The sequence below is a fragment of the Gracilinanus agilis genome, chromosome 1 (assembly GCF_016433145.1).
Source record: "Gracilinanus agilis isolate LMUSP501 chromosome 1, AgileGrace, whole genome shotgun sequence".
NCBI lineage: Eukaryota > Metazoa > Chordata > Mammalia > Didelphimorphia > Didelphidae > Gracilinanus > Gracilinanus agilis.
In genome coordinates, this window is record NC_058130.1 from 86,984,375 (window position 1) to 87,009,584 (window position 25,210).

The 25,210-nt window shown below is 39.8% G+C and overlaps 1 protein-coding gene across 1 annotated transcript in view; it reads left to right on the plus strand.

The window, feature by feature from the left end:
- POC1A (POC1 centriolar protein A) overlaps positions 1-25,210 on the plus strand; it is a 171,987-nt gene that overhangs the window by 23,481 nt on the left and 123,296 nt on the right. The window contains exon 6 of the mRNA XM_044674969.1: positions 5,840-5,973. Coding sequence (XP_044530904.1) covers positions 5,840-5,973 — 134 coding nt within the window. The remainder of the gene's footprint in view (positions 1-5,839; positions 5,974-25,210) is intronic.

The following is a 25,210-nucleotide window of genomic DNA, read 5'->3' on the forward strand; positions in this document are numbered from 1 at the left end:
AGGGTCACACTTAACCTTCATTGCCTAGTCCTTAACGCTCTTCTGCCTTCGAACCAATACCCAGGATTGATTCTAAGACAAAAGGTAAGGGTTTAAAAGAAAGGAGTGTGAAGAAAACTTATAATTTCAAGAGGCACAGACAAAGATTCAGCACAATCTAGGCATAGAGAACAGTTAAAGCAAAAGCATGGAGATAGATCATCATGTGTGAGAAATGGTAATTAGACTGATATGACTGGGCTGATAGCTCTACTATAGGAGGTGTGTATAATAGGAAAATGTAGGAAGGGACCAGGTTGTGAAGAACTTTAAATGGCAAACAGAAGACTTTATAGAGGGTATTCCAAAAACTGTAGTGTGGTCTTAAGCTTTAAAAAGCTTTAAAAGTGTACTAATATTTTGGAACACTGTATTTGGTTCTGGGCAGCTAGCTGTTGCAATGGATAGAACATTTAGAATCAGGAAGACTCATCTTCATGAGCTCAGATCTATCCTCAGACAAGTCATTTTGATGTGAGAGAGCTCTGAAGTAAAACCCTGGATTTGGACAGGTGCCCTTGTCAAGAATGACAGACTCTAAAAGTTAGCTTAACAATAAAAGAGATGTAAGTCAAATGGGATGGCTGAGGGAGACAGTGTGTGCAGGTGGAACACTGCCTTCCAGAGGAGATGGAGTTTGGACTATTTATACTCCCCTGACAACAGGGCCTATGTGACTAGAGATGGGATGATGATGGCATGCTACTGGATCTCTAGAACCCAAGATGGGTCATGTGGTTATGTCCTATGCCTCAAAATCAAAAGGGGTGAACCATTCAGTTTAGGGGATAATCAGATATCTGGAATATAAAACAGGTGCTTATCAGAAGTAGCAAAGTGGGAAGTGCCTAACTGTGCTCATCAAGAATGAGGGAAGAGACCAGCTCCAAGTTACCTTCCCTCAGCACTGCAGGAATGCAAAGAAAATGAATTCTTTAGGTACTCTTTGACCTGAGATACTTTCTGGGGTTTTAGGTACTCTTTGACCTGGGATACTTTCTGGGGTGTCGAGGTCCCCCTTACCCCCATAACAGTTCCACCCTGTTTACCTCATTTCTTCATCAACAAAATGAGCTGGAGAAGGAAATGGCTAACTACTCCAGCATCTTTGCCAAGAAAATTCTAAAGAGGGTCATGGAGAGTTGGACATGACTGAATAACAACCCACCGCATGCAACACATATTTGATCCTCACGTAATAATAGGGAGCCATCAGAGTTTGATTTTGGTCATTTTGTCAGCTGCATGAAAGATGGATTGGAGTGAGGAACAATTTGAGGCAGAGGAACCAATTCTGAGGGTCTTGAAGTAGTCCAGGTGAGAGGTAGTGAAGGTGGCCTGAACAAGAAAGGTGCCTATGTGAGTAGAAGCAGAATCAGATGTGGGAGAGATTGTGGGCTAGATTGGTCAAGATTTGGCAGCTGATGTGTGCGGGGAGGGAGGGTTCTGTGGATCATGCCTTCAGACACCTCTCCTGACACTGCCACCCCTTGGCCTGAGTTCTTATATTCTCATCTTCTTCTAGCTTTCTAGTCTTGTATCTTACTCACATGTACTCCTCAGTCCAGAGGCATCCTCCTCCTCATGTTTTATCTCACATGCCATTCCATCTCCAAACTCCCCAGGCATTTTCACTGACTACACCTGGAATGTCCTTCCTCCTTGTCTGCACCTCTGGGCTTCCTGGCTTCCTTCAAGTCCCAGCTAAAACCCCACCTTTTGCAAGAAGCCTTTCCTGATCCTGCCTTAATGCTAATTTCTATCTTCTGCTGATCTGTCTCCAGTTCACTCTGAACAGAACTTGTTCTTACTCAGTTGTTCATATGTCATCTCCCTGTTAGCTTGGGAGCTCCTTGAGAGCAGAGGCTGTTTGTTTTTGCCTCTCATGTCCTCAGTGCTTAGCACAGTTCCTGGCACACTGTAGGTGCTTAATACTGACTGACTGACAGGAATGGTCACTTCTTAAGAATTTAGAGTAGGGCAGCTGGGTAGCTCAGTGGATTGAGAGTCAGGCCTAGAGACAGGAGGTCCTAGGTTCAGATCTGGCCTCAGACACTTCCCAGCTATGTGACCCTGGGCAAGTCACTTGACCCCCATTGCCCACCCTTACCACTCTTCCACCTAGGAGCCAGTACGCAGAAGTTAAGGGTTCAAAAAAAAAAGAATTTAGAGTAAAGATGTCAAACAACTGGGGAATATGTCAGAGAAGAGTGTAGTGAATAAATAGCCTTCCTTTCTTCAGTAAAGGGTGAGAAGTGCTCCTCCTTAAGAGGTTGGTTTGCTGGGCTGTTGTGGGAAGCTTGGGATAGAAAGGAAGGTTTAGAGCAGCCTCTTTGGTTAGTGGGGTGGAGACTCAATTTCGGGATGAATAAAAAGACTCTTGCTGCATTGAGCTCAGGTCCTGATGAGATTAGTTGACATATTTCTCCTCTTCTGAAGCAGATGGTAGAAATAATTCAGGGTTGGAGTTTGGCAGGATGTGAGTAGTGAGATCAAGGGAATTTAAGAGTAGAGAATAAGATGATGATGAATTCACTAAAGTTTCTGGATTGGGATAATGGCCTGGGAAAAGTACTACAAGGTGGATGAACTAGAAGGTCAGTTGAGGATGAAGAAGAGGGTTAAGAAAAGTGTGGTCTAGGGAAAGATCAAATGATAGGAGGTCATACTTAGATAAAGGAATTTCTGAGTTCTTGATCAGGGAAAGGGTCACTGAATTTGTACATACCACATGCTGTGACATTTTTCTTTAGAGAAGTATTTCCTAAACTGGGCTCAGAACCCTGCTCTTCTGCCACATGTGAATAAAAAGGAACTCTGAGGGAATTTGGGTGCTAGGAAATGCTGGCAGGGTCAGGAGTATGGACCACTAACCAAATAAAACCCACCTTTATCTAGAGTAGGGGTTGACAACCTTTTTGGCCATGAGAGCCATAAACACCACATTTTTTAAAATGTAATTTCGTGAGAGCTGTACATTGCTCATAGTGCACGCTCCTGTAACAGTGCCTAAAAAAATTGACTTCATGGCTCCTGCAGAAAGAGCCATACGTTGCTGACCCCTGAGCAAGTGCTGGATTTGTGTAGAGGAATCTGTGAAGTTAGGACCCACTCATTCAGCCCTGAGTGTGAAAAAGGTGTAGTTCAGGTCCCCCCCCCCCCCCCCCCAGCCATCTCATACCACTACTTCACTGAGTCTACTCTGCCCTTCCTGTTTCCTCATTTTACACAAACCATTGTTTTCCTTCAGGCTCTATCCCTTACTTCTGCTATCATTTCTCATACCATTTGTGTGATTCAGGCCTAATCCATCCTATTATGTTCTATCTTTGTCCTCCCCTTCTGCAATACAAATTTTGTGTCTTACATGGAACATGGATTCTCTTCATACTGCTGTGGGCCACTTACAGATTCTTTGCCCTCTTCTTCCTCTATATTGTGTTAGGTATTCTCTAACATTATCCAGTGTTTGAAACATTCCCTTTACCTCTGTTGGTGAACCTTATGGCACATGTGCTAGAGGGGGCTGCCCCCCTCCACTGTGTCCAAGGACATTTCTCATATTACCTATCCCTCTGCCCAGCAGACCAATGGGAGTGCTCATTCCTCACCTGTCTGGGGCAAGGGGGCAGCTCACATGTGGTATGAGGGTGCAGTTTGGTCACTTCGTCTCTAAAAGGTTTGCCATCGCTGCCCTATACCATCCCATACCAAACTCTTTTCCTGTGTTTGTGTCATAGACTCTTTTCTATTGTGTGAATGAAATAATATGCATTCGCCTCACAGCCCAGTGTCGTTTTAATTTCCTACCTTACATCTGATAGTGCAGTCCCCCTCATGACCAGTTTTAGGACAGATATATATCAATCTCCCTTCACATTGTGTGTGCCCCACCATCACCTTAACTTGCTCCACAATTTTCTGAGCCTTCCTTTATTTTGGGTGCATTATCAACTTTCCAGATGAGAATTTATAGATTTGATATGTTCTAAAGCATGGTCAAATTAGTTTGGGAAAGGGATCTAGAGCTGCCTCCTCATGGTGCAGATTGGAAAATTGGGAAATTGGGAAGGGAAGTGACTTCCTTTGATGTGGTGAGTCCCTGTAGAGCCAGGACTAGAAACCAGGTTTTCTGGATCCTAGCTCTAGCATTCTGGCTACTTTCATTGTATCTTGCTGAATTCCATTTACTAGTTCTAGTTTTCCTTTACTTCTTTCTCATCTTCTTTTACCTTATTTTGAAAAAGATTCTTTTAAGAAGTAGCTAGACGCCACTGTCATTTAACTTTCAATGCTTTGGAGATCAGTCCAACTTTGGAGGCTCATCACCTTGTTACCAGTGACTTGTATTACTTCTGGAGCAGGCTGTTGCAAATGCTCGGCTTACCTCCAGGCACGATTCCTAGTGTTCATAGTGCTTGGTGTGGATTTTAAAGATATAAATAACTCATTATGTAAAGTACTAAATGTTCTCACCATTGAGCATGCTCAGTTACATGTTTTTACATTCCCTAAACACTTAAACTCCAGCAAATTGGCTTAGATAGTGTTCAAGTAGCTGTTTTTAGTATATTGGTTTTAGAAAGGATAGTTTCATATCTGCATGTATTTAATGAATACAGAGAAAGGTCTTCCTGTGGGGTTTTGGTTATATTGGTTTGTAGTGGGGTAGACTAGCATGGTCTTGGAACTGGTCTCAAAAAGTCCCTTGGATGCCACCAGAGTTTCCTTCCAAGTTTGTCCCTTGATTTCTCGCATCACAATAATGGCTTTGAGCCTCATTAGATGCAAGAGAGTGTTATAGTGTTTTGGTTTCTAGTTGACATTTTAATGGAAATTGAATCTTGCCTATATTTTGTGACTGGATTGATTTCCTTTTGGTCATATATATGCTCATTTTCACAGTTGTCCAAATAGTTATAATTTTTTTGTTTAGTTGTTTTTCCATCATATCCTACTCTTCACATTTTTAGATGATAGCAAAAGTCTCTTTAAGTACTTTTAATTTTGCTTTTTTCAAGTTGACTAAAGCCAAGTACCAATGAGATTGTGTTAGACTATATTTTCAGTCCTTTTTTGTCCTGTCCTAAATACAATTCTAGCCATGACCAACAGTCATCCATATTCTTGATCACATAGGAGACAGGGACCAAGGCTGATGATATTTCAACACACCTTATCCTTGATTCTAAGCATGCAACTTAAAATTCAGTTCTTTTCTGATGGGTAGGGGTACCATGTTTATACATAAAGGTTTCCCTATTTTGCTTTTGTTTTTCTCTGAAGTTAGCATATAAAACAAAGTGCATCTATTGACTATGCAGAACGCTGAGTATTTTGTCCAGCTCACACTTGCTATGATAGGAGCATAAGATCCTAATAGGAGGATAGTTAAAGGAGTTATCTTTGGATTCTCACATTTTTCTTCCTTTCTTATTCAACCACCTGCCAAGACCTATTGAGTCTTCTTTTGAATTCTTTTATATCTGTTCTTTCTTTTCCTTTTCCACTTAGTTTGGATCCTCATAACCTGAATATTTGTGATTGCCATTTCCCCTACATTCACACTCTTTCTCTCTGATCTATCCAACCCTTCTCCCACACCATATATTCTCATGTCTCTGCTTCAGTGACTAATCACTGTCTTTAGGATCCAGACTGACTTCTTCAGTTTGGCATTCAAGGCCTTCCTCAGTCTGCCCTGAGCTGGTCTTTTCAGGTTTATGGCCTGCTCCTTTGTGTCTACATAGGTCTCTGATCCACAGGGCCAGCTTTCTGACTTGGATTTTCTTCTTCCTAGTGCACAGTGCTGTGGTAAATGCCCTTTCCTTTCACCCATCTGGAAACTACCTGATCACAGCTTCCAATGATTCAACACTGAAGATTCTAGACTTGATGGAAGGCAGGCTGCTATATACTCTTCATGGCCATCTGGTGAGTTCCATAAAGAAACAGTTCAATGTCTTTGTAGATCCAGGGCCTTAAAGAAATGAATCTAGACCTAAAATAATCTCAAGCAGCAGGACACAACATGGAAAAAATATTTTCTCTGACCATGTTCTTGGTCCTTCTGTTGAATGGCTTGGAGTGGCAGCTTAGAGAGGAAAGGACTAGAGGATCCTTGAGGATGTGGGCTGGAGGCTCCAAGAGAGACTTGGGTCAGCTGTTGGGGCAGGAAGATCTGCTGGGGAAGCTGTCTAGGAAATGATAAGGTAAATAGCTTTTTGCTGACTTTACACAGAAACAGCCCAGAGGTTTCCGCTTTGTCTTTGTAAGAAACCTTAGGTTGGAAAGTCATGTAGCCTAGTGGTTGAAGCACTGATAGTGAAGGCAGAAAGACTGGTCTGGTGAGATGATCACGGTTATCAGTCTTTATCTGTAAAATGGGGATAATCCTTGTAGACCTTGTTTCACATGATTGTAGGGTAGCTAACATGAAGGAAGCCATGTGAAGTGCTTGGCAATCTTGAAAGGCTGTGTGGTGATAGGGTGGGGATGGGGGACAAGTAGTTTGTGGGGAGTGATATTCCTCTTTGAATATCCTTGAAGAATATTCAACAGATTCAATTCTATGTCTTTGCTATTGTCTCCAAGCTTTATTGATATCTTGCCCTAACCAGCTATAATCCGTAATATTCTGTCTTTTCTGTTTCCATATTCTGGGAGAATAGCAATCCATGCTTTTTGGAAGTGGTAACAGAACATGCCACTTTGGGCCTTGTGTGGCAAATCATTCAGAAGTCTTTTTTCCAACTTCCTTTTTTTTTTTTTGCTCTTTGCCAAATTATCTATTACTTCCTGCTCTTTGAGGGCTTCCATGCTATTTATCCAAAGCACCTTCTGACTAGGAACTTTCCAGAGGAGCCAAGATGACTAGGGCATACTGTTTTTATTTTTATTTTTTTAACTCTTACCTTCTGTTTTAGTATCAGACAGAACAACAACAAGGATTAGGCAGTTGGGGTTAAGTGTCTTACTTGCCCAGGGTCACACAGCTCAAATATGTCTAAGGCCTGATTTGAACCCAGGTCCTATTGATTATCCAGATAAAATGGCATCATAGTTTAGAATGACTCCCTTAACCAAGCTCTCCCTGAGGATCTCTTCCTCTTCCCCTGACTTTGGATCATAGCCAATTGACTGTTGGTTCTAAGTTTGAGCATTGCATTACTCTTTCTACCAGTGAAAGGGAACCTAGAACTGAGCAGTAGACTGGAAGGCAGCTGAGGCTTTCCATGCCTGGATCTTACATAGAGCTACTCCAGCTCCCTCCTCTCTGGCCACGATAGCAGCAGGCAGCTTCTTGCTACTTCTGTTAAATGTGCTGGGATCTTCTGAAGGCTAGAGCCTGTCTCATACATATCATCTGCTGAATTTTCTCTTTCTGTGGCTAGGCTATTTTCCACTGACCCTTGAAGATAGTAGGACAGCCTCCTGTGATCTTTGATGGCCATTCACTTATGTGTATGTATACATGAAAAAGGGTCTTGGAATCCACATTTTTTATTTTCCTCTGTAAGGCTATCTATGTAACTTATGGCAGCTTTGGCCTTTACTGAGGGATAGTTATTTCTTTCAAGCATTTCCTCTTATTTGCGGCAATTTATTGGTCAACCTTCCTTTTCAAAGAGGACCATTGACATTATGGATTGATGTCTTAATTTGCTTGTGAATTGGATCTAAGTGAGGCAGACTTATACAAAGTCATCAGCCTCACTCTCCCAGAGTCATCAAACTCCAGTGGCAAGACAAAAGTCAGCAAGACTGGCGATGGCTTGAAATTCAGTGGTGCCTTCATGACCATTGGAACAAATTGTTCTCATCTGCCTTTATGCTTGGGGTAGACATCCTCCTAACTCACTAACAGATTTGAGGCCTGTGGATTGTGCCAGTATGGAATAGTGGAAAGAGTACTGCACCAATCCCAGCTCTTCTCCACACTGGCTATGTGACTTTAGATAAGACATCTAGCTTGGCATCAGACTTGTACTGCTAGTTTCATAGGGTGCTTTGTTAACTGGAATGATAGAAAGTCAGTCTACAAACCTTTATTAAGCATTTGCCTTGTGCCAGATACTGTGCTAAACATTGGGGATATAAAAAGACAAAAGCAAAACTGAGCTCTCAAGGAGCCCACAGTCTAATGGGGGAGACAACATGCAAATAACTGTGTACAAATAAGTTTTTTTTACAGAGTAAATTGAAGATGAATGAACAGAGAAGATACAGGCATTAAGGGGGGACCAGGAAAGGCTTCTTGGAGAAGGCAGGATTTTAGTTGGGACTTGAAGGAAGTTGGAGGGCAAAGATGAGGAGGGAGAGCATTTCAGGCCTGGGGGACAGCTAGCAAGAGCCAATGCTCAGATTCTGGAGATGGAGTGGTTTGTGAACGGAACAACAAGGAGGATGCTGTTGCTCTGTCCCAGAGAGAAGTAAGATGTAAGAATCCTGGAAAGGTAGGAAGAGGTCAGGTTTGAAGAGCTCTATGTTTGATTCTGCAGGTGCAATGGAGTCACTGGAGTTTATTGAATGGGGTGGGGTGGGGTGACATTGTCACATCTGTGCTCCGAAAGGAAAGTCAGGCTGACAGCTGAGTCCGGGAAAGACCAACCAACACTCTATTGCCAGATTAGGTGTTAGAAGATGAAAATCTGGATCAAGGAGGTGCCAGTGTCAGAAGAGAAGGGCAGAGATGTTTTGAAGGTTAGCTATGGGGAGGGATGAGTGAGGAGGTGATGAAGATACCTTGTGTTGAGTTTGGGGGACTGGGAAGATTGTGATGCCCATGACAGTAATGGGGACATTCAGAAGGGGGAGGCCTTGTGAGTTCAATTTTGAACATGCTGAATTTATAGTGCCTGAGGATCACCCAGTTTGAGTTTTCCAGTAGGCGGCTGACAGTGTGCGACTGTAGACCAGGAGAAAGGTTAGGGCTGATGAGCAGATCTGAGAAGCCTCTGCACAGAGATAATTGTTCGAGTCTATGGGAATTGATGAGTTGACCAAGTAACATAGTTGAGAGCTGGGAGAATAACAGAGGGCCTGGACAGAGCCTGGGAGATCCCCACTGCTAGTGGGAGTGAGCTGGATGTAGAGCCAGCAAAGGAGACTGAGAAGGAGCAGTCAGACAGGTAGGAAGGAGGGTCATGAAACCCTAGAATTACTTGGATTTGAAGATAGAGGACCTGGGTTAAAGTCTTTGTTCTCCTCTTTTACAGCTGTGTGGCCAAGTCACTTAATCTCTCTGGGCATTGACTTCCTCATCTCGGAAGGGAAAGGAAGGGAAGGGAAAAGAAACAAACATTTATAGAGCACCTACTGTGTGCCAGGGAAGCACTTTCGTGCGTTTAGTCCTCACAACAATCTGGGGAGGTAGATGTTGTTATTATTTTCATTTTATAGTTGAGGAAACTGAATCAAACAGGGTTAAGTGACTTGCCCAGGGTCACACAGTTAGTAAATGTGTGAGGCCACATTTGACCTTGGGTCTTTGTGACTCCAGACCTGATGCTCTATCCACTGCACCACCTGGCTGCCTCTTTGAAATAAAGGGACTAGATGACCTCAGTGATCCCTTGCAGCTCTAAATCTGTGATTCCATATAAAGGTGAGCTATTATTATGATCATACCTTTGCTTTGGAAGCCAATTGTGCTAAAAATAATGTGGCATACCAACATGTGAACTAGGGAAAAGGCATGGCCCTATTCCAATTGAGGGAAAAAAAGCCCAAACTTCTTATAAACCAGATCAATTAGGTTGCAATTATTTGAATCACAAAAGGTTTCCTACCCCTTATAGCTTTCCTTTAAATAGAATACTGCCATAATGCTTTTAGAATTTCTCAATTCTCCTCGGCCCCCTGCTCTTTATAAACACCTGGATTATATAAATTTGAGATACAAGGGGCCTTTCTTTGAAAAGCGGAAGAGAAATATAGAACCAGATCTATTGCAAGAGGTTGGCAAACACTGGAAAGTGCCCCTTTCAAATAAGTGGGGGAAAATTTTTTTTAACCCTTACTTTTCATCTTAGAATCAATATTGTGTTCTTATTTTAAGACAGAAGAGCAATAAGGGGGCAATGGGAGGTAAGTGACTTGTCTAGGGTCACACAGCTAGGAAGTTTCTGAGATAATATTTGAACCCAGGATATCTCATCTCCAGGCCTAGCCCTCTTGTCAACTGAACCACCTAGTTGCCCCTCTAGACACCTTTGTTCCCGCTCCTGGCTTTTTCTCTGTCCATTCCCATGCCTGGAATGTTCTTCCTCCTTATCTCCACCTCCTGACTTCTCTTGAGTTCCAACTAAAATCTCACCTCTTCTGAGAAGCCTTTCCCCATTACCCTTAATCCTGGTGCCTTATCTGTAAAGTATTTTCCTTTTACCCTGTATATATCTTGTTTGTCCCAAGTTGTTTGCAGCTTATCTCCCCCATAAGACTGTGACTCCTTGAGAACCAAGAGTGCTTTTTTTCCTTCCTTTGATTCCTCCATGCTTTTGGCACTTTAATGAATGCTTGTGGACGTTCCTTAAATTCCCAACTTCTGACATGTAGTTGTATGACCCTGGGCAAGTCACTTAACCCTTTTTGCCTTAGGTTCCTCATCTGTAAAATGAGCTGGAGAAGGAAATGCCAAACTCCTCCAGTATCTGCCAAAAAAACCCCAAATAGAATCACAAAGAGTTGGATACTACTAAACAAAATAAGAAACAGCCCCTGAAATGTCACCACCTCCAGGGAGCCACAACAGTGGCAGAGCAGTGGTTATTTCTTGCATCTGTGATGCTGCTTCACTGTTACTCTGCTGGCTGCTCTTTTCTGTTTTAGGGTGTGTTTTATTGATATTGTTGATCTTATCTGTGCTCATATATTATTATGGACTTTCTTAGGGTATAAGTCCTCAGGACAGAGAATACAGTCTACTTAATAAATTTTTTTAAAAAATCTTGCCTTTTGTCTTAGAATTGATACTAAGTATCTGTTCTAAGGCAGAAGAATGGTAAGGACTAGACAGTGGAGATTAAGTGACTTACCCAGAGTCACTTAGCTAGGAAGTGTCTGAGGCCAGTTTTGAACCCAGGACCTCCCATCTCCAGGACTGACTCTTTATCCACCAAGCCACATAGTTGCCCCCTGAGTGAGAGGAGAGCTTTGTATCATTTTTCCTTATGTGATAACCAGCTTATAGCACAGAACTTGAAGTTGGAAGGGACTTCTGTAGCCATCTAGGCTAAGTTCTTCCACACAACCAGTAAATGTCAGGAAGCTCTTGCTTGAAGTCCTCCTTGGAGGGGGCTACCATTTCCTGTAATGGTCATTCCCCTATGATTTTTTGAGAATAATATTCTTCTCCAATGAATCAATTTACCTAACTAAACTTATTCTGTAATTCTATACTGGAAACAGGGAGAGTTAAAGAAAGAAAGCAAGAAAACATCTTGCAAAATGCAAGTCACATATTACAGTTACAGATACTTCAGTTACAAACATTTCCAATTACATGCAGTGGTTCAGTGTTTCCCCCCTCAATCCATGCTAAGTAAGTTTAATTCCTCCGCTACATAAAATATTTGAATGTAGTGCTCAGAGGCCCCGTACATTTGAACTCCTCTATTGTCTTCAAAGTGCTAAAGTCTCTTCTCTTTAAAACCTTCACTAGATCCTAATATCTCCTCAGGTTGTTGTTTTCTTTCTGTTCCTTTTTCAGTCAAATACCTTGGAAAAGTTTACATGGGTTTGCTTCATTTTGCATTCCCTCTTTGGCTCTTTGTATTCTAGTTCTTGGCTTTTTATCTCATGTTGTCTCCAAATTTACCAGTGATTTCTCCATCGACACATCTGATAGTCTTTCTTTAGTTCTTGTCTTCCTTGACTTCTGCTGCTTTTGGCTCTGTTAACCATCTTCTCTCTCCTCCTGAATACATCTTTCTCCTCTTTGGGTTTTTGTAACTATCTTCTTTTGGTTCATCTCCTGAATGACTGCTTTTAGTTTGCTTTGCTGACTCCTTATCCACATCCTAACTCCTAACTGTGAATGTTCCCCAAGAGTGTCCTGGACCACCTTCTCTTCTCCCTCTACAGTTTCTGTGTTGGTAACCCCATCAGCTCCCATGGTTTGAACCATAATCTCTATTCAGATGATTCTCCAGGTCTTTATATCCATCCTCGGTCTCTTTTCTGAGCTTTAGCCCTGCATCACTAGTTGCCTATTGGACATTTTGAACTTGATGTCTCAGATGCAGGTAGGTGGCATAAAGCACAGAGTGCTGAATATGGAGCCAGGAAGACCAGAGTTTAAATTTGACCTCAGACATTTACTGTGTGACTTTGGGCAAGTCACTTAACTTCTATTTGCCTCAGTCTTCTCATCTGTAAATGTAAACTGAGGATAATAATACTTGCCTTCCAGGGTTGGGAGGATAAAATGAGGTAATAATGTAAAGCACTTTGCAAACCTTTAAGTAGTATATAGATGTTAGCTATTATTATTACTGTATAAAAGTCAACAAATCTAAAACTAAATTTAATTATTTTTCCCTCTAAACTCTCCTGTCTTCCAATTTCCCTATTTCTATCAAAGTTACCAGTATCCACTTAATATTTCAGGTTCACGGTCTTAGGATGATCCTGGATTCCTTACTCTCATCCTGTATATCCTGTCAATTGCTAAATCTTACTGTTTCTACCTTCACAGCATCTACAATTGGCCCTTTCTTTCTACTCTCACAGTTGCCTCCTCTTCTTGCCTAGATAATTATAACAGTTTCCTAAGTAATCTCCTCTCTCAAGTCTCTTGCCCATCCTACATGCAGCTACCAGAGTAATTTTCTTTTGGGCCATTGAACTCCTCTTTTTAACTCCTAAAGCTCTGTGCAACCTGGTACCAACTTTTCTTTACAGTCTCCTAGGACATTATTCATGTTCTATGACCTAGCCAAATTGTCTCTCAAACTGACCTTCTGTGTGTTTCTCACTCCTGAAACTCTGCTTCCTCTCTCAGTGCTTCTGCATTGGACAAAGGAGTAGCTCAGACATTCCCTTCAGAGTGAAGCCTTTTCTAATCCCTCAAATGAGAGTGCTATCCCTCCCAGATTAGCTTCTATTTAACTACTTTCTCTGTGTATTTATTTAGAAACTTTATATTTATGCTCTCTATTTTTATATGTCCTTGTTATATTTCCCTATGAAAATGGAAGCTTATTGCTAGTAGAGAGTTATATTCTCTCTACTGACATCTCCAGGGCTTACCACAGCACCTGGTGAAAGTGCCTACATGAAATGATGGTTGATTGATTCATCTTCTCTGAGGATTTGTTCTTCAGGATGAGCATCATCCACAGTGCCTTCAAATGCTGTATAAACCCATCACTATCCTCATTGCCCTCCGGAAAGTTCTGTTTTATTTATAAACTTCCTAAACCATGTTCCTGAGAATTCAACATGCTATTTCAGATTTGGTCTGATAATGGCAGAATTTGGTGGGGACCATGACCGATTCCTGGAAACTGTTCTCTTAATGAAACTGAAGATTGCATTCTTTTTCTGGCTGTTTTAGTACTTCATTGCAGTTTGCTAAACCCTGCCTTCTGTATCCCTTTCCTATATCTTCATAGGCAAATCACTGCCTAACCTCATTTTGTACTTATGAAATATCATATTTACTCCTATTAAATTTCACTTTCAATTCAGTCCAACCTCTCCCTTGCTTTCTCTGTCACAGTGTGTGTTAGAGAGTCAACCTCCAAACCAGGAACTCTAGGATCAACTACCTCTTTTTTTTTTTTTTTAATTTCTATTTTTTATTTTTTAGAATATTTTCCCATGGTTACATGATTCTTGTTCTTTCCCTCCCCCTCACCCCCCCCCCCAACAATCCTGTAGCCAATGAGCAATTCCACTGGGATCAGTTACCTCTTTGACACTTGTAGGAAAGGAATGATCTGTATTGGTAGAGGAGATTGACTCACCTAGTGTTCTTTATCAGAAGTGTCAAACTCACCACCTGAAAACAGTTGTGGTACTAGATTATAAGGTAATTGGGCAATGTTTAACCAAATAAATAAAAATACAATAAACCATAGATATTGCTAATTTGGAGTTTTTAAGACAGTATGGGGCAGGGATTTGTTTCTATTTGAATTTGACATAATTGAAATTGCAGGTATAGACCCTTATCCCTTACTCTCCACTGTTAACTCAATTCTTTATGAGATAATACTGTCTACTCATTTATCAGCCTTCTTTGTAAAATTTTACTGATAACTTTACATTGTAAGTTGGTTTTTCTTTGGGCACCATCTTTCTCTTCTAGGCATGTGAATCAAGTACCTTTCATTTAGACTACCAACAGCCAAATTAAAATTTATAGAAAGTTGAAAAAGTATGATTCTTACCATTTCTCTATTTACTTTGCCTCTATCATTGCAAAAGTAGAAGGGGCAAAGACTAAGGGCCACCCTTTTTTGTTGCTATTGATGATGGAATGAAGAACAGGGGCCTTAGTGACTTCACTGAAGTTCCCCCAGGGAACTTTGTTTTAGAGGTAGGATCTGAATGAAGATCTTTTGGCTCCAGAGCAGTGAATGATCTTTGTGGACCCCTTATCTTAATAATTAGAAATGGCTTAAACACCGCAATTTTTAGCACTTTGCCTCTTTTACTGCCATCACTGGAGAAGTAGAAGGGCTACCTGTAGGGGCTGGGGCTCTGGCAGGTTTTCAGGTTGCCTTCTTCACAGAGATATGAAGAAGGAGAAAAATGAAGTATAATGAAAATGTAGCTTGCCCAAGGTCACGTAACACTGGTAAGTGTGGGATCCACATTGGACTTCAACTCTAGTATCTTTTTCCTTGATACTGTTCTGCTTTTATGTAACCCAAATGAGAAGCATTGGGGATGTATTGGAAACTATCTGTTGTTTTTTTTCCCAAGGCCATGGTTGAGTTTGGTTTGACATATTTCATGCAGTGTACTGTGGCTCATCTGAATAACTGTAAGCCCAAATTGTACAAGGAAGGCTAGAGCATATGAACTCTAAAGGGAAGAACAGCTTCTCTCTCCAATTCCTGGGCTCTGAGGCTCTGGCCTTTGCCACTTCTAAAGATGAAGAAGTCAGCTCAGTATTGCAAATGACTTTTTTCTTTTTTCCTCTACCCCCTCAAAACCACAACTACTTCTTGTTCTTTAAAAAAAAAGAAAAGAAAAAAGATTGCTACTAAGATTGGTCATGGCACTTTGAGCTAGTTTTGAATAGGCTTGGTATTGGTATTTATTGCTGGCAGCAGTTAAAAGTTTTTCATTCCCTAGAGGGGTTCCTGAAATAGTCAGCTATGACTCATTGTTTGGGTAGCTGCTTTGAGAAGGATTGTTATGGATGAGGAGGAATTGTTATGTGGAGAGAGAGGAATTATGATATGGATAGAGAGAGAGAACTGTCTCCTCCCAGTACAGCATTTTTTTGTGTTTATAATGACTCTCAAGACCAGGATGGTGGGGAGGAGTTTAGGGAATTTCTGGCACATGAATCAATTTGGAGGAAATTAAATCAGCTAGGAGGCATAGTGGATGCAATCATCGAATTGCGAATTCAAATCCTATCTCAGTCATGTATGACTGAGGCAAATCATTTCTCCCAGCCTCAGTTTTCTCTTTTATAAAATGGAACCGGTGAGTGGTAGGGCAGTGCAGATAGATGTCACAGTGGATAGAGCACAAGGGAGTCTGCAGGACCTGGCTTAAAATCTGGCCTCAGACACTTCCTAGCTGGGCAAGTCATTTAACTCTGTTTGCCTAGCCCTTGCCCCTCTTTTAGAGTTGTAACTAAGAATGTACAGTTTAAAAAGGAAATGAAAGGGTTGAACTCAGTAGCCTGTAAAATCTCTTCCATCTCTAAATCTATCATCTTATAATTATTTTCATGCTGAAAAATTGTCATATGTAATAAACATTTTTGATACATAATTTTATAGGAGAAAAATATCACTATCACCAGAATGTACCCACAGAGCACCAAGAGTTCTTTAGACTACAGTTTGGGAAATGCTGATGTAGGAGATTGGCCTTTATAGCATCTTAGCACTATGATTGTCCCTTGTATGTTTGGCAGACTTCTTATATTAGTAGAGAGCCTTATTTAGCCAAAATAGAATCACACAGCTTTCATGGTCTGTAGTTGGCATCGCCAGGGCTAAAGTTTGCCAGTATTTGCTGTTGTTTTTCCAGTGACGGAGCTGACTTTAATAAAAATTAAGGGGCCAATTGGATTATGCAATTTACTTGAGTGATCTAAGTCTCTGGTTATTTGGTTAAAATTAGTCTATTATCCAGGTTAGCTACATTGGATCTTCTGAGGATTTGTGATCACCGATTGCCAGTAACCACAGTGGTTCAAAACAAAGTGTTACAGAATTCACTAAAGTAGGAAAAATTGTGTGTGAGGTCTGTGACAACATTAGTCACTCAAATGAACGGCCTGTTCTGAATACATTCTTGACTTGTGAGAGTTTGTGTAGGAGAATATTTTGGGTCCAGATATCATTTTCACTCTGACAGCTAACTTCTGTTCTGGGAGAATTACTTCTAAGTGTAGTTTATAAGTGGAGGAAAGACTTGGTGTTCTTTCAGACATTGACTAGTTGGCATGTCAGGAATGTATGTTACCAACTGATGAGTCCCATTGTATCTAGGGAGAAGGGCCAAAATTTAATTGTGAGTCAGCTGGCCCATCACCCTGAGAGAGAATTAGACACAGAAGCTTGTAGCTCTCATTTGATGTTTTGCAGCTGCTTTATCACATACTCTAGCTGCTTATTTTTATTCTGAAGCTTTCCAGTTGTGAAATCCTTTTATATCTTCATCCTTATGCATGAGACTCAAAATGGTACTTGGGTTGTTTATCTAAATGATAGGGCTTTCATATTTTGTTTTAGGAAGGTGTTGATGTCGGAGAGGAAATAAATGGTGTTTTATTAGACACATCTTTTGGTTGGTCAAGGGCAGCATCCTGTGACCAATTTTGACATGTTTTAGAGGAAGGGGGAGAACATGCCATGTGAAGGATGGCTCAATGGTACTCTTGGGAATGGTTGGCCAGGAAAAGAGAAGACTTAATGGGGACGCATGGTCACTGTCTTCAAATATTTGAAGGATAGACTTAATCAGCTTGGCCCAGATGGTAGAAGTGCAAGTTAGAGACAGATTTTATCCGTTTGCTTTGCCTTATGACAGCACTGACCTCGTTTGTCTGGGCCTGGAATTGGAAATATTGAAGTAAATTTTCTTGCCCTTCTGTTGGTTAGAGTTGTCAGATGGTCTCAGATCTCTTCCAGTTCTGAGATTCTATGGTTATGATGAAATAAAAGTGATACTTTCTCTTGGCCAATGGGGATGCAATTTCTTTTTTGCTTCATTTCTCCATTTGTGAAATAAGCAGAACCAAGTCCAAGGGGGTTAAAAAGCAGCAGGAAGAAGACAGGGGTGAGTCCTAGACCCTATGCAGGCCTTTTTTTTTGCCCTCCCATTTATTAAGTCAGAAGAGTAGAATAGAAGCCACTTTGGGGGTGCAGATGGTTCTGTGAATCCAGGAAGTTAGGTCCATATAATCTTATTATGATTTCTTTCTTTTGACCTGTACAGGAAGACTGTATGATCTTTGGCTTCTCCAAAAGGAAGGCTAGTGGGTAACTTTTTGTCCTCAGGGTTTAAAAAAATCCTTAATGATTGCTCATCTGATATAGTTATCTTTTCCATGTTTTGGCACTCCTACTTTCTTTCTCTGACTCTCATACCCTTTTGTATTTGATAGAAGTAATCAAGAAATTTTGGATACTGGAAAGAATTAGAAAAAAAGAGGAAGGGGGTACATTAAGCAGGAAAGCCTGCAAAGACATGTTTAAGCTGCATGTCAGTGATAAATCTACCATCTTCCATCCTGGTCTAAGATAAATCTCAAGAATTGGCTCTGCTTCCTGAATAGTGTTAGCATTGTGTCTAGTGGAGGGTTCAACTGGTGGGGTTAGTGCTGGCATCTCTATCAAAAGCAGTGATGCGAAGGAGTCAGGCTAACCTGCCCTTTGATCTAGGAGGTTGCTTCCTGAATTGGTCATTTTACTTTTCAGGCTCAGTTGAATGCAGCTGACATGAAGTGCTTGCTGCGATAGCAGGGTGAGCCAAAGGCTTGATGCTGAGGGAGATGTCCTTTCCCTTAAGGAGTTTACTGTCTGGAGGGAAGGTTTATGTGAACTAAGCATACTTCTATGAAACAGTGTGATAAGTATGTAAGAGAATACTTATTTTCTGACTGGGGTTGGGATGGACAGGATCAGAGAAAGCCTCATGAAAAAAACAACTGGTTTCAGAGCAGAGGACCTAGCTTTAAAACTCAGCTTTGCAACTTACTACTTTGCTACTTACCTTAGATGAGTCACTGAATCTTAGGGGCCTCAGCTTCCACATCTCTTATCAGCCAATCAAGAAACATTGATTTAGGACTTACTGGTGAATAGCGCACTTTACTAATCCCTGAGGATACAAAGAAAAGAGCCTCTGTCCTCAAAGAGCTTGTAGTCAAATACAAGCATATGCAGCATATATGCAAAATTAATAAAAGGTAGTTTCGGAAGGGGATACCCCAGCAGCTCTGGGGACTAGGAAAGGCTTTATGAAGAAGGAGGGGACCAAACTGAGTTTTGAAGGAAATGAGATTCCAAGAGGAGGGAGGCCCTAAGATGTAGTGATATATATATATATATATATATATATATATGTATATATAGCAATATAGCAATATAGCAATATTGATATATATCTCAATCATATTAGCCTGAATATAGTGTGATCCCAAGTATTTTGAAGTGTAACTCAGAAAGAAGAAACACCCATTTTATTTTCTCTTTTTAACTTACAACTTTCTCTTAAATTGTGAATGATTTATGCAGGCACTTTATATTGGAAGTTTTTTCAAGGTCCTGAAAACAAATTTTGTTTTCTCCAAAGAGGAACAGTTGCATCTGGAACACTATACTTCTTCGAAGCTTGAACGTTGTTTATATTTTTGGCCTCGTGAACCACTAGTATTTTAAAGTTCACATCATAATTTTGTAGGATTCCTTTATTAACTTGAGTTTTGGAAGAATCCTCTTTTTCAACATAGTCAATATTATATTTCTCTACCCATCATCAAATAAATAATGGGTGAATGTTCAGAAATTATAAATACAAGAGCCTTGGCATGAGAGCTACCAAAACCAAAAACACTGGCATTAGATCTATTATCGCCTCAACACAATGCATGTGTGAAAGACAATTCCTGTGAGACAACATATACGTGAAGTTGCAACAATTTAGCCTAAATCTATTTTCAGCATTCTCCTCAAGACATTTTAGTACATTTGAACAATGTTGCATCGTAACAGGAATTCTCCATTCATTTAGGATATGGTGATTATAAATAGATGCATTAAAATGCATGTTGAGGCGCACAGTATGCAACTTATGATTTCAAAGCTGGAAGTGCTCGAATATAGTATGAATGTGACTTTCAAAGGTACATATTGGGGAAAAAAAACCATTCCACTCTATTTGGGCTACTATGGCATAGAATATATCTAGCCCCTATATAGTTGGAAGGTAATTAAATATTAGTTGAATGAACTACTCTGCGGCTGTTCATTTTTGACTTTGAACCTCGAGCCATGGGCTGCTACCTTCACGTACATGTTGTCTTCTTGGTAGCAGATGACCTTCAATAAAGCCCAAGACTTAAATGAGGTTAATGTAGTTTAAATATAAAAAAGTCCTTTCTGAAAAAGAAATTGTAGTATTTAAAGTGTCCCTTGGCTTTGAAAAGTATGAAGAGGATACAACATCTGCCTCTAGGGTGGTGGCGCTTGAAGACAATGAATAAAACATAGGTACAAGCCAGATAACTTTACTGTCTTTCTTTTTACAGTGCACAGCTTAGTTAAAATAAGCTAACTCCATTTTGTGGTCTGGACTGTGGCCCAGAAAAGACTCTTTGTTGATCCACTAAAAAAAATTGTTTATCCAGAGTAATCCTTTACAACAAAGCCTTTCTCTGGGTCACACAGCCTTTGTGCTGTTTGAAGTGTTGGAAAGGCACAACAGTAGAGAATAACTTTCAGAGCATCTACAAGCAAAGCTTCAAAGAGAAGCACAGTGTGGGCATAATTTCAACTAGAATTCCTGGAAGAGATTGAAGGAAGACTTTTTTAAAGAGTTTGAAAATATTTTTATAAGTGAAACGAGAGCTCCAGGGAAGGCAACAGGGAAAGAAATGAGAGCTATAGAAGAAAGGATTGGGAAGGGAATAAACTACTTGGGGCAACAGATACAAGACCCTCCTCAAGCAAAAAATTCTCTGAAAATTAGAATGAACTAAATAGAAGCAATGACTCAATGGGTCAACATGTTCACTTTATTAAAGTAAAAAGGCTGGGGAAAAAAAGAAGAGAATGTAAAATAACTCATTATTAAAAAAACTGATTCAGAAGAAAAAAATTTAGGACTACTGAAAGCCATGACCAAAAAAAGAACCTAGACATTATATTTCAGGAAATCATAAAAGAAAACTGCTCATATTTCTTGGAACCAGAGGGCAAAGTATAAATAGAAAGAAACCATCCATCGCCTCCCAGGAACATTATGGCCAAAACTCATAACTTCCAGGTTATAGAAAAATTTCTGTTAAGAGGCCAGAAATAAAAATTTCAAGATCCAAGGAGCCACAGTCAGGATCTCACATGATTTTGCAGCCACTACAATAAGGGAGAGGAGAACTTGGAATATGATATTCCAGAAAGCAAAAGATAAAGGCTTAAAAGCCAACAATAATTTAATCAGTAAAACTCAGTATAATGTTAGAAGGGGGAAAATGAATCTTTAAAGAAATAGAGGACTGAAAAGACCAGTTGGGGAATAATTCTGAAGTTCAAACACTGGAGTGAAGAAAAGGTAAACATGGATGGTCAATGATAAAAGATTGAACAAGGATAAACCACTTACATTCAAATATAATCATTAGGGGTCATAGAGGGAGTCTAATAGAAAGCCTGGAAGTAGTTTACGTCTTGATGTTCTTAAAAGAAGAATGGAAAGGGAGGAGAATAATCATCCTTGGTGAGGGATAGGATTGGGGAAGGAAAGGGGAAGGAAAAGGAATATTGGGGAAAATTATCTTGCCTAATCAAGATGCAGAAGTATATGCAAACAAGGAGGAAGTAGAGGGAGTGACTGACACTTGAACCTCTCATCTAAACTAGTCAAAGGAATACTTTATTCAAGAGGGTAATAAATGAGAAAGGGGCAGGGGAGGGGGTAATTAGAGGGAGTACACGTTATGGGAGGGATTTGTCAAAAACAAAATCCAAAGGATATACATAAGTATTTTTGAAATGGAAATGAATTGGGATCTGAGGAGGCATCAATCAAATTGGGAATGGCTGAACAAATTATAGCTTATAATTGATGGAATACTGTTGTTCTGTAAGAAATGATGACAATAATAGTTTCAAAGAAATCTAGGAAATCGTATAAGAATTGATGAGAGAATGAAGTGAACCAAACTAGGAGAACGATTTATGTAATGAAAGACTTGGAAGCTCTGATCAACAAAATGACCAACCACATGCTGCCATTCCTGGTAGAGATGAAAGACTCAGAGTGCAGAATCACACACCACACAGATGTACACACTCTTTATATTGTTTGACCATGTATGCTNTATATATAGCAATATAGCAATATAGCAATATTGATATATATCTCAATCATATTAGCCTGAATATAGTGTGATCCCAAGTATTTTGAAGTGTAACTCAGAAAGAAGAAACACCCATTTTATTTTCTCTTTTTAACTTACAACTTTCTCTTAAATTGTGAATGATTTATGCAGGCACTTTATATTGGAAGTTTTTTCAAGGTCCTGAAAACAAATTTTGTTTTCTCCAAAGAGGAACAGTTGCATCTGGAACACTATACTTCTTCGAAGCTTGAACGTTGTTTATATTTTTGGCCTCGTGAACCACTAGTATTTTAAAGTTCACATCATAATTTTGTAGGATTCCTTTATTAACTTGAGTTTTGGAAGAATCCTCTTTTTCAACATAGTCAATATTATATTTCTCTACCCATCATCAAATAAATAATGGGTGAATGTTCAGAAATTATAAATACAAGAGCCTTGGCATGAGAGCTACCAAAACCAAAAACACTGGCATTAGATCTATTATCGCCTCAACACAATGCATGTGTGAAAGACAATTCCTGTGAGACAACATATACGTGAAGTTGCAACAATTTAGCCTAAATCTATTTTCAGCATTCTCCTCAAGACATTTTAGTACATTTGAACAATGTTGCATCGTAACAGGAATTCTCCATTCATTTAGGATATGGTGATTATAAATAGATGCATTAAAATGCATGTTGAGGCGCACAGTATGCAACTTATGATTTCAAAGCTGGAAGTGCTCGAATATAGTATGAATGTGACTTTCAAAGGTACATATTGGGGAAAAAAAACCATTCCACTCTATTTGGGCTACTATGGCATAGAATATATCTAGCCCCTATATAGTTGGAAGGTAATTAAATATTAGTTGAATGAACTACTCTGCGGCTGTTCATTTTTGACTTTGAACCTCGAGCCATGGGCTGCTACCTTCACGTACATGTTGTCTTCTTGGTAGCAGATGACCTTCAATAAAGCCCAAGACTTAAATGAGGTTAATGTAGTTTAAATATAAAAAAGTCCTTTCTGAAAAAGAAATTGTAGTATTTAAAGTGTCCCTTGGCTTTGAAAAGTATGAAGAGGATACAACATCTGCCTCTAGGGTGGTGGCGCTTGAAGACAATGAATAAAACATAGGTACAAGCCAGATAACTTTACTGTCTTTCTTTTTACAGTGCACAGCTTAGTTAAAATAAGCTAACTCCATTTTGTGGTCTGGACTGTGGCCCAGAAAAGACTCTTTGTTGATCCACTAAAAAAAATTGTTTATCCAGAGTAATCCTTTACAACAAAGCCTTTCTCTGGGTCACACAGCCTTTGTGCTGTTTGAAGTGTTGGAAAGGCACAACAGTAGAGAATAACTTTCAGAGCATCTACAAGCAAAGCTTCAAAGAGAAGCACAGTGTGGGCATAATTTCAACTAGAATTCCTGGAAGAGATTGAAGGAAGACTTTTTTAAAGAGTTTGAAAATATTTTTATAAGTGAAACGAGAGCTCCAGGGAAGGCAACAGGGAAAGAAATGAGAGCTATAGAAGAAAGGATTGGGAAGGGAATAAACTACTTGGGGCAACAGATACAAGACCCTCCTCAAGCAAAAAATTCTCTGAAAATTAGAATGAACTAAATAGAAGCAATGACTCAATGGGTCAACATGTTCACTTTATTAAAGTAAAAAGGCTGGGGAAAAAAAGAAGAGAATGTAAAATAACTCATTATTAAAAAAACTGATTCAGAAGAAAAAAATTTAGGACTACTGAAAGCCATGACCAAAAAAAGAACCTAGACATTATATTTCAGGAAATCATAAAAGAAAACTGCTCATATTTCTTGGAACCAGAGGGCAAAGTATAAATAGAAAGAAACCATCCATCGCCTCCCAGGAACATTATGGCCAAAACTCATAACTTCCAGGTTATAGAAAAATTTCTGTTAAGAGGCCAGAAATAAAAATTTCAAGATCCAAGGAGCCACAGTCAGGATCTCACATGATTTTGCAGCCACTACAATAAGGGAGAGGAGAACTTGGAATATGATATTCCAGAAAGCAAAAGATAAAGGCTTAAAAGCCAACAATAATTTAATCAGTAAAACTCAGTATAATGTTAGAAGGGGGAAAATGAATCTTTAAAGAAATAGAGGACTGAAAAGACCAGTTGGGGAATAATTCTGAAGTTCAAACACTGGAGTGAAGAAAAGGTAAACATGGATGGTCAATGATAAAAGATTGAACAAGGATAAACCACTTACATTCAAATATAATCATTAGGGGTCATAGAGGGAGTCTAATAGAAAGCCTGGAAGTAGTTTACGTCTTGATGTTCTTAAAAGAAGAATGGAAAGGGAGGAGAATAATCATCCTTGGTGAGGGATAGGATTGGGGAAGGAAAGGGGAAGGAAAAGGAATATTGGGGAAAATTATCTTGCCTAATCAAGATGCAGAAGTATATGCAAACAAGGAGGAAGTAGAGGGAGTGACTGACACTTGAACCTCTCATCTAAACTAGTCAAAGGAATACTTTATTCAAGAGGGTAATAAATGAGAAAGGGGCAGGGGAGGGGGTAATTAGAGGGAGTACACGTTATGGGAGGGATTTGTCAAAAACAAAATCCAAAGGATATACATAAGTATTTTTGAAATGGAAATGAATTGGGATCTGAGGAGGCATCAATCAAATTGGGAATGGCTGAACAAATTATAGCTTATAATTGATGGAATACTGTTGTTCTGTAAGAAATGATGACAATAATAGTTTCAAAGAAATCTAGGAAATCGTATAAGAATTGATGAGAGAATGAAGTGAACCAAACTAGGAGAACGATTTATGTAATGAAAGACTTGGAAGCTCTGATCAACAAAATGACCAACCACATGCTGCCATTCCTGGTAGAGATGAAAGACTCAGAGTGCAGAATCACACACCACACAGATGTACACACTCTTTATATTGTTTGACCATGTATGCTTGTAATAGAATTTTTCCTTTTCTTTCATGTTCATTAGTGTAGAGGCTGATGGGTATAAAGAAGCAAATTTCTGCTGATTGAAAAAAAATAAAATTTAATCTAAAAAAGAAGCCCTGGTTCTTGAGTGGGTCACATCCTTGATTTCACTTATCGCATGCCTTAGAAACTGAGCCAGTTATACACAGTCATTTATACATGTGCATGAGGAAAGTCTAAAGATGTTCAAAATTCCTTTGGGGTGATGAATGGTAAAGAAGTTGTAGGGGCTAGGGATGCAGAGTGGGCTGTGTTGTTGCTCAGACTCACTGCTGAATTTGACTCCCTTAGTACTTTTACTGCTTTGAGCAGTGATTGATGAAGGCTACATGTTTCCAAATGCTGAAAGCTTTGCCTCTGCCAGAGGGCAAATGAAACAGGCTGGTTTTATTCTAGGGGCTGGTAAGTATGATGCCATT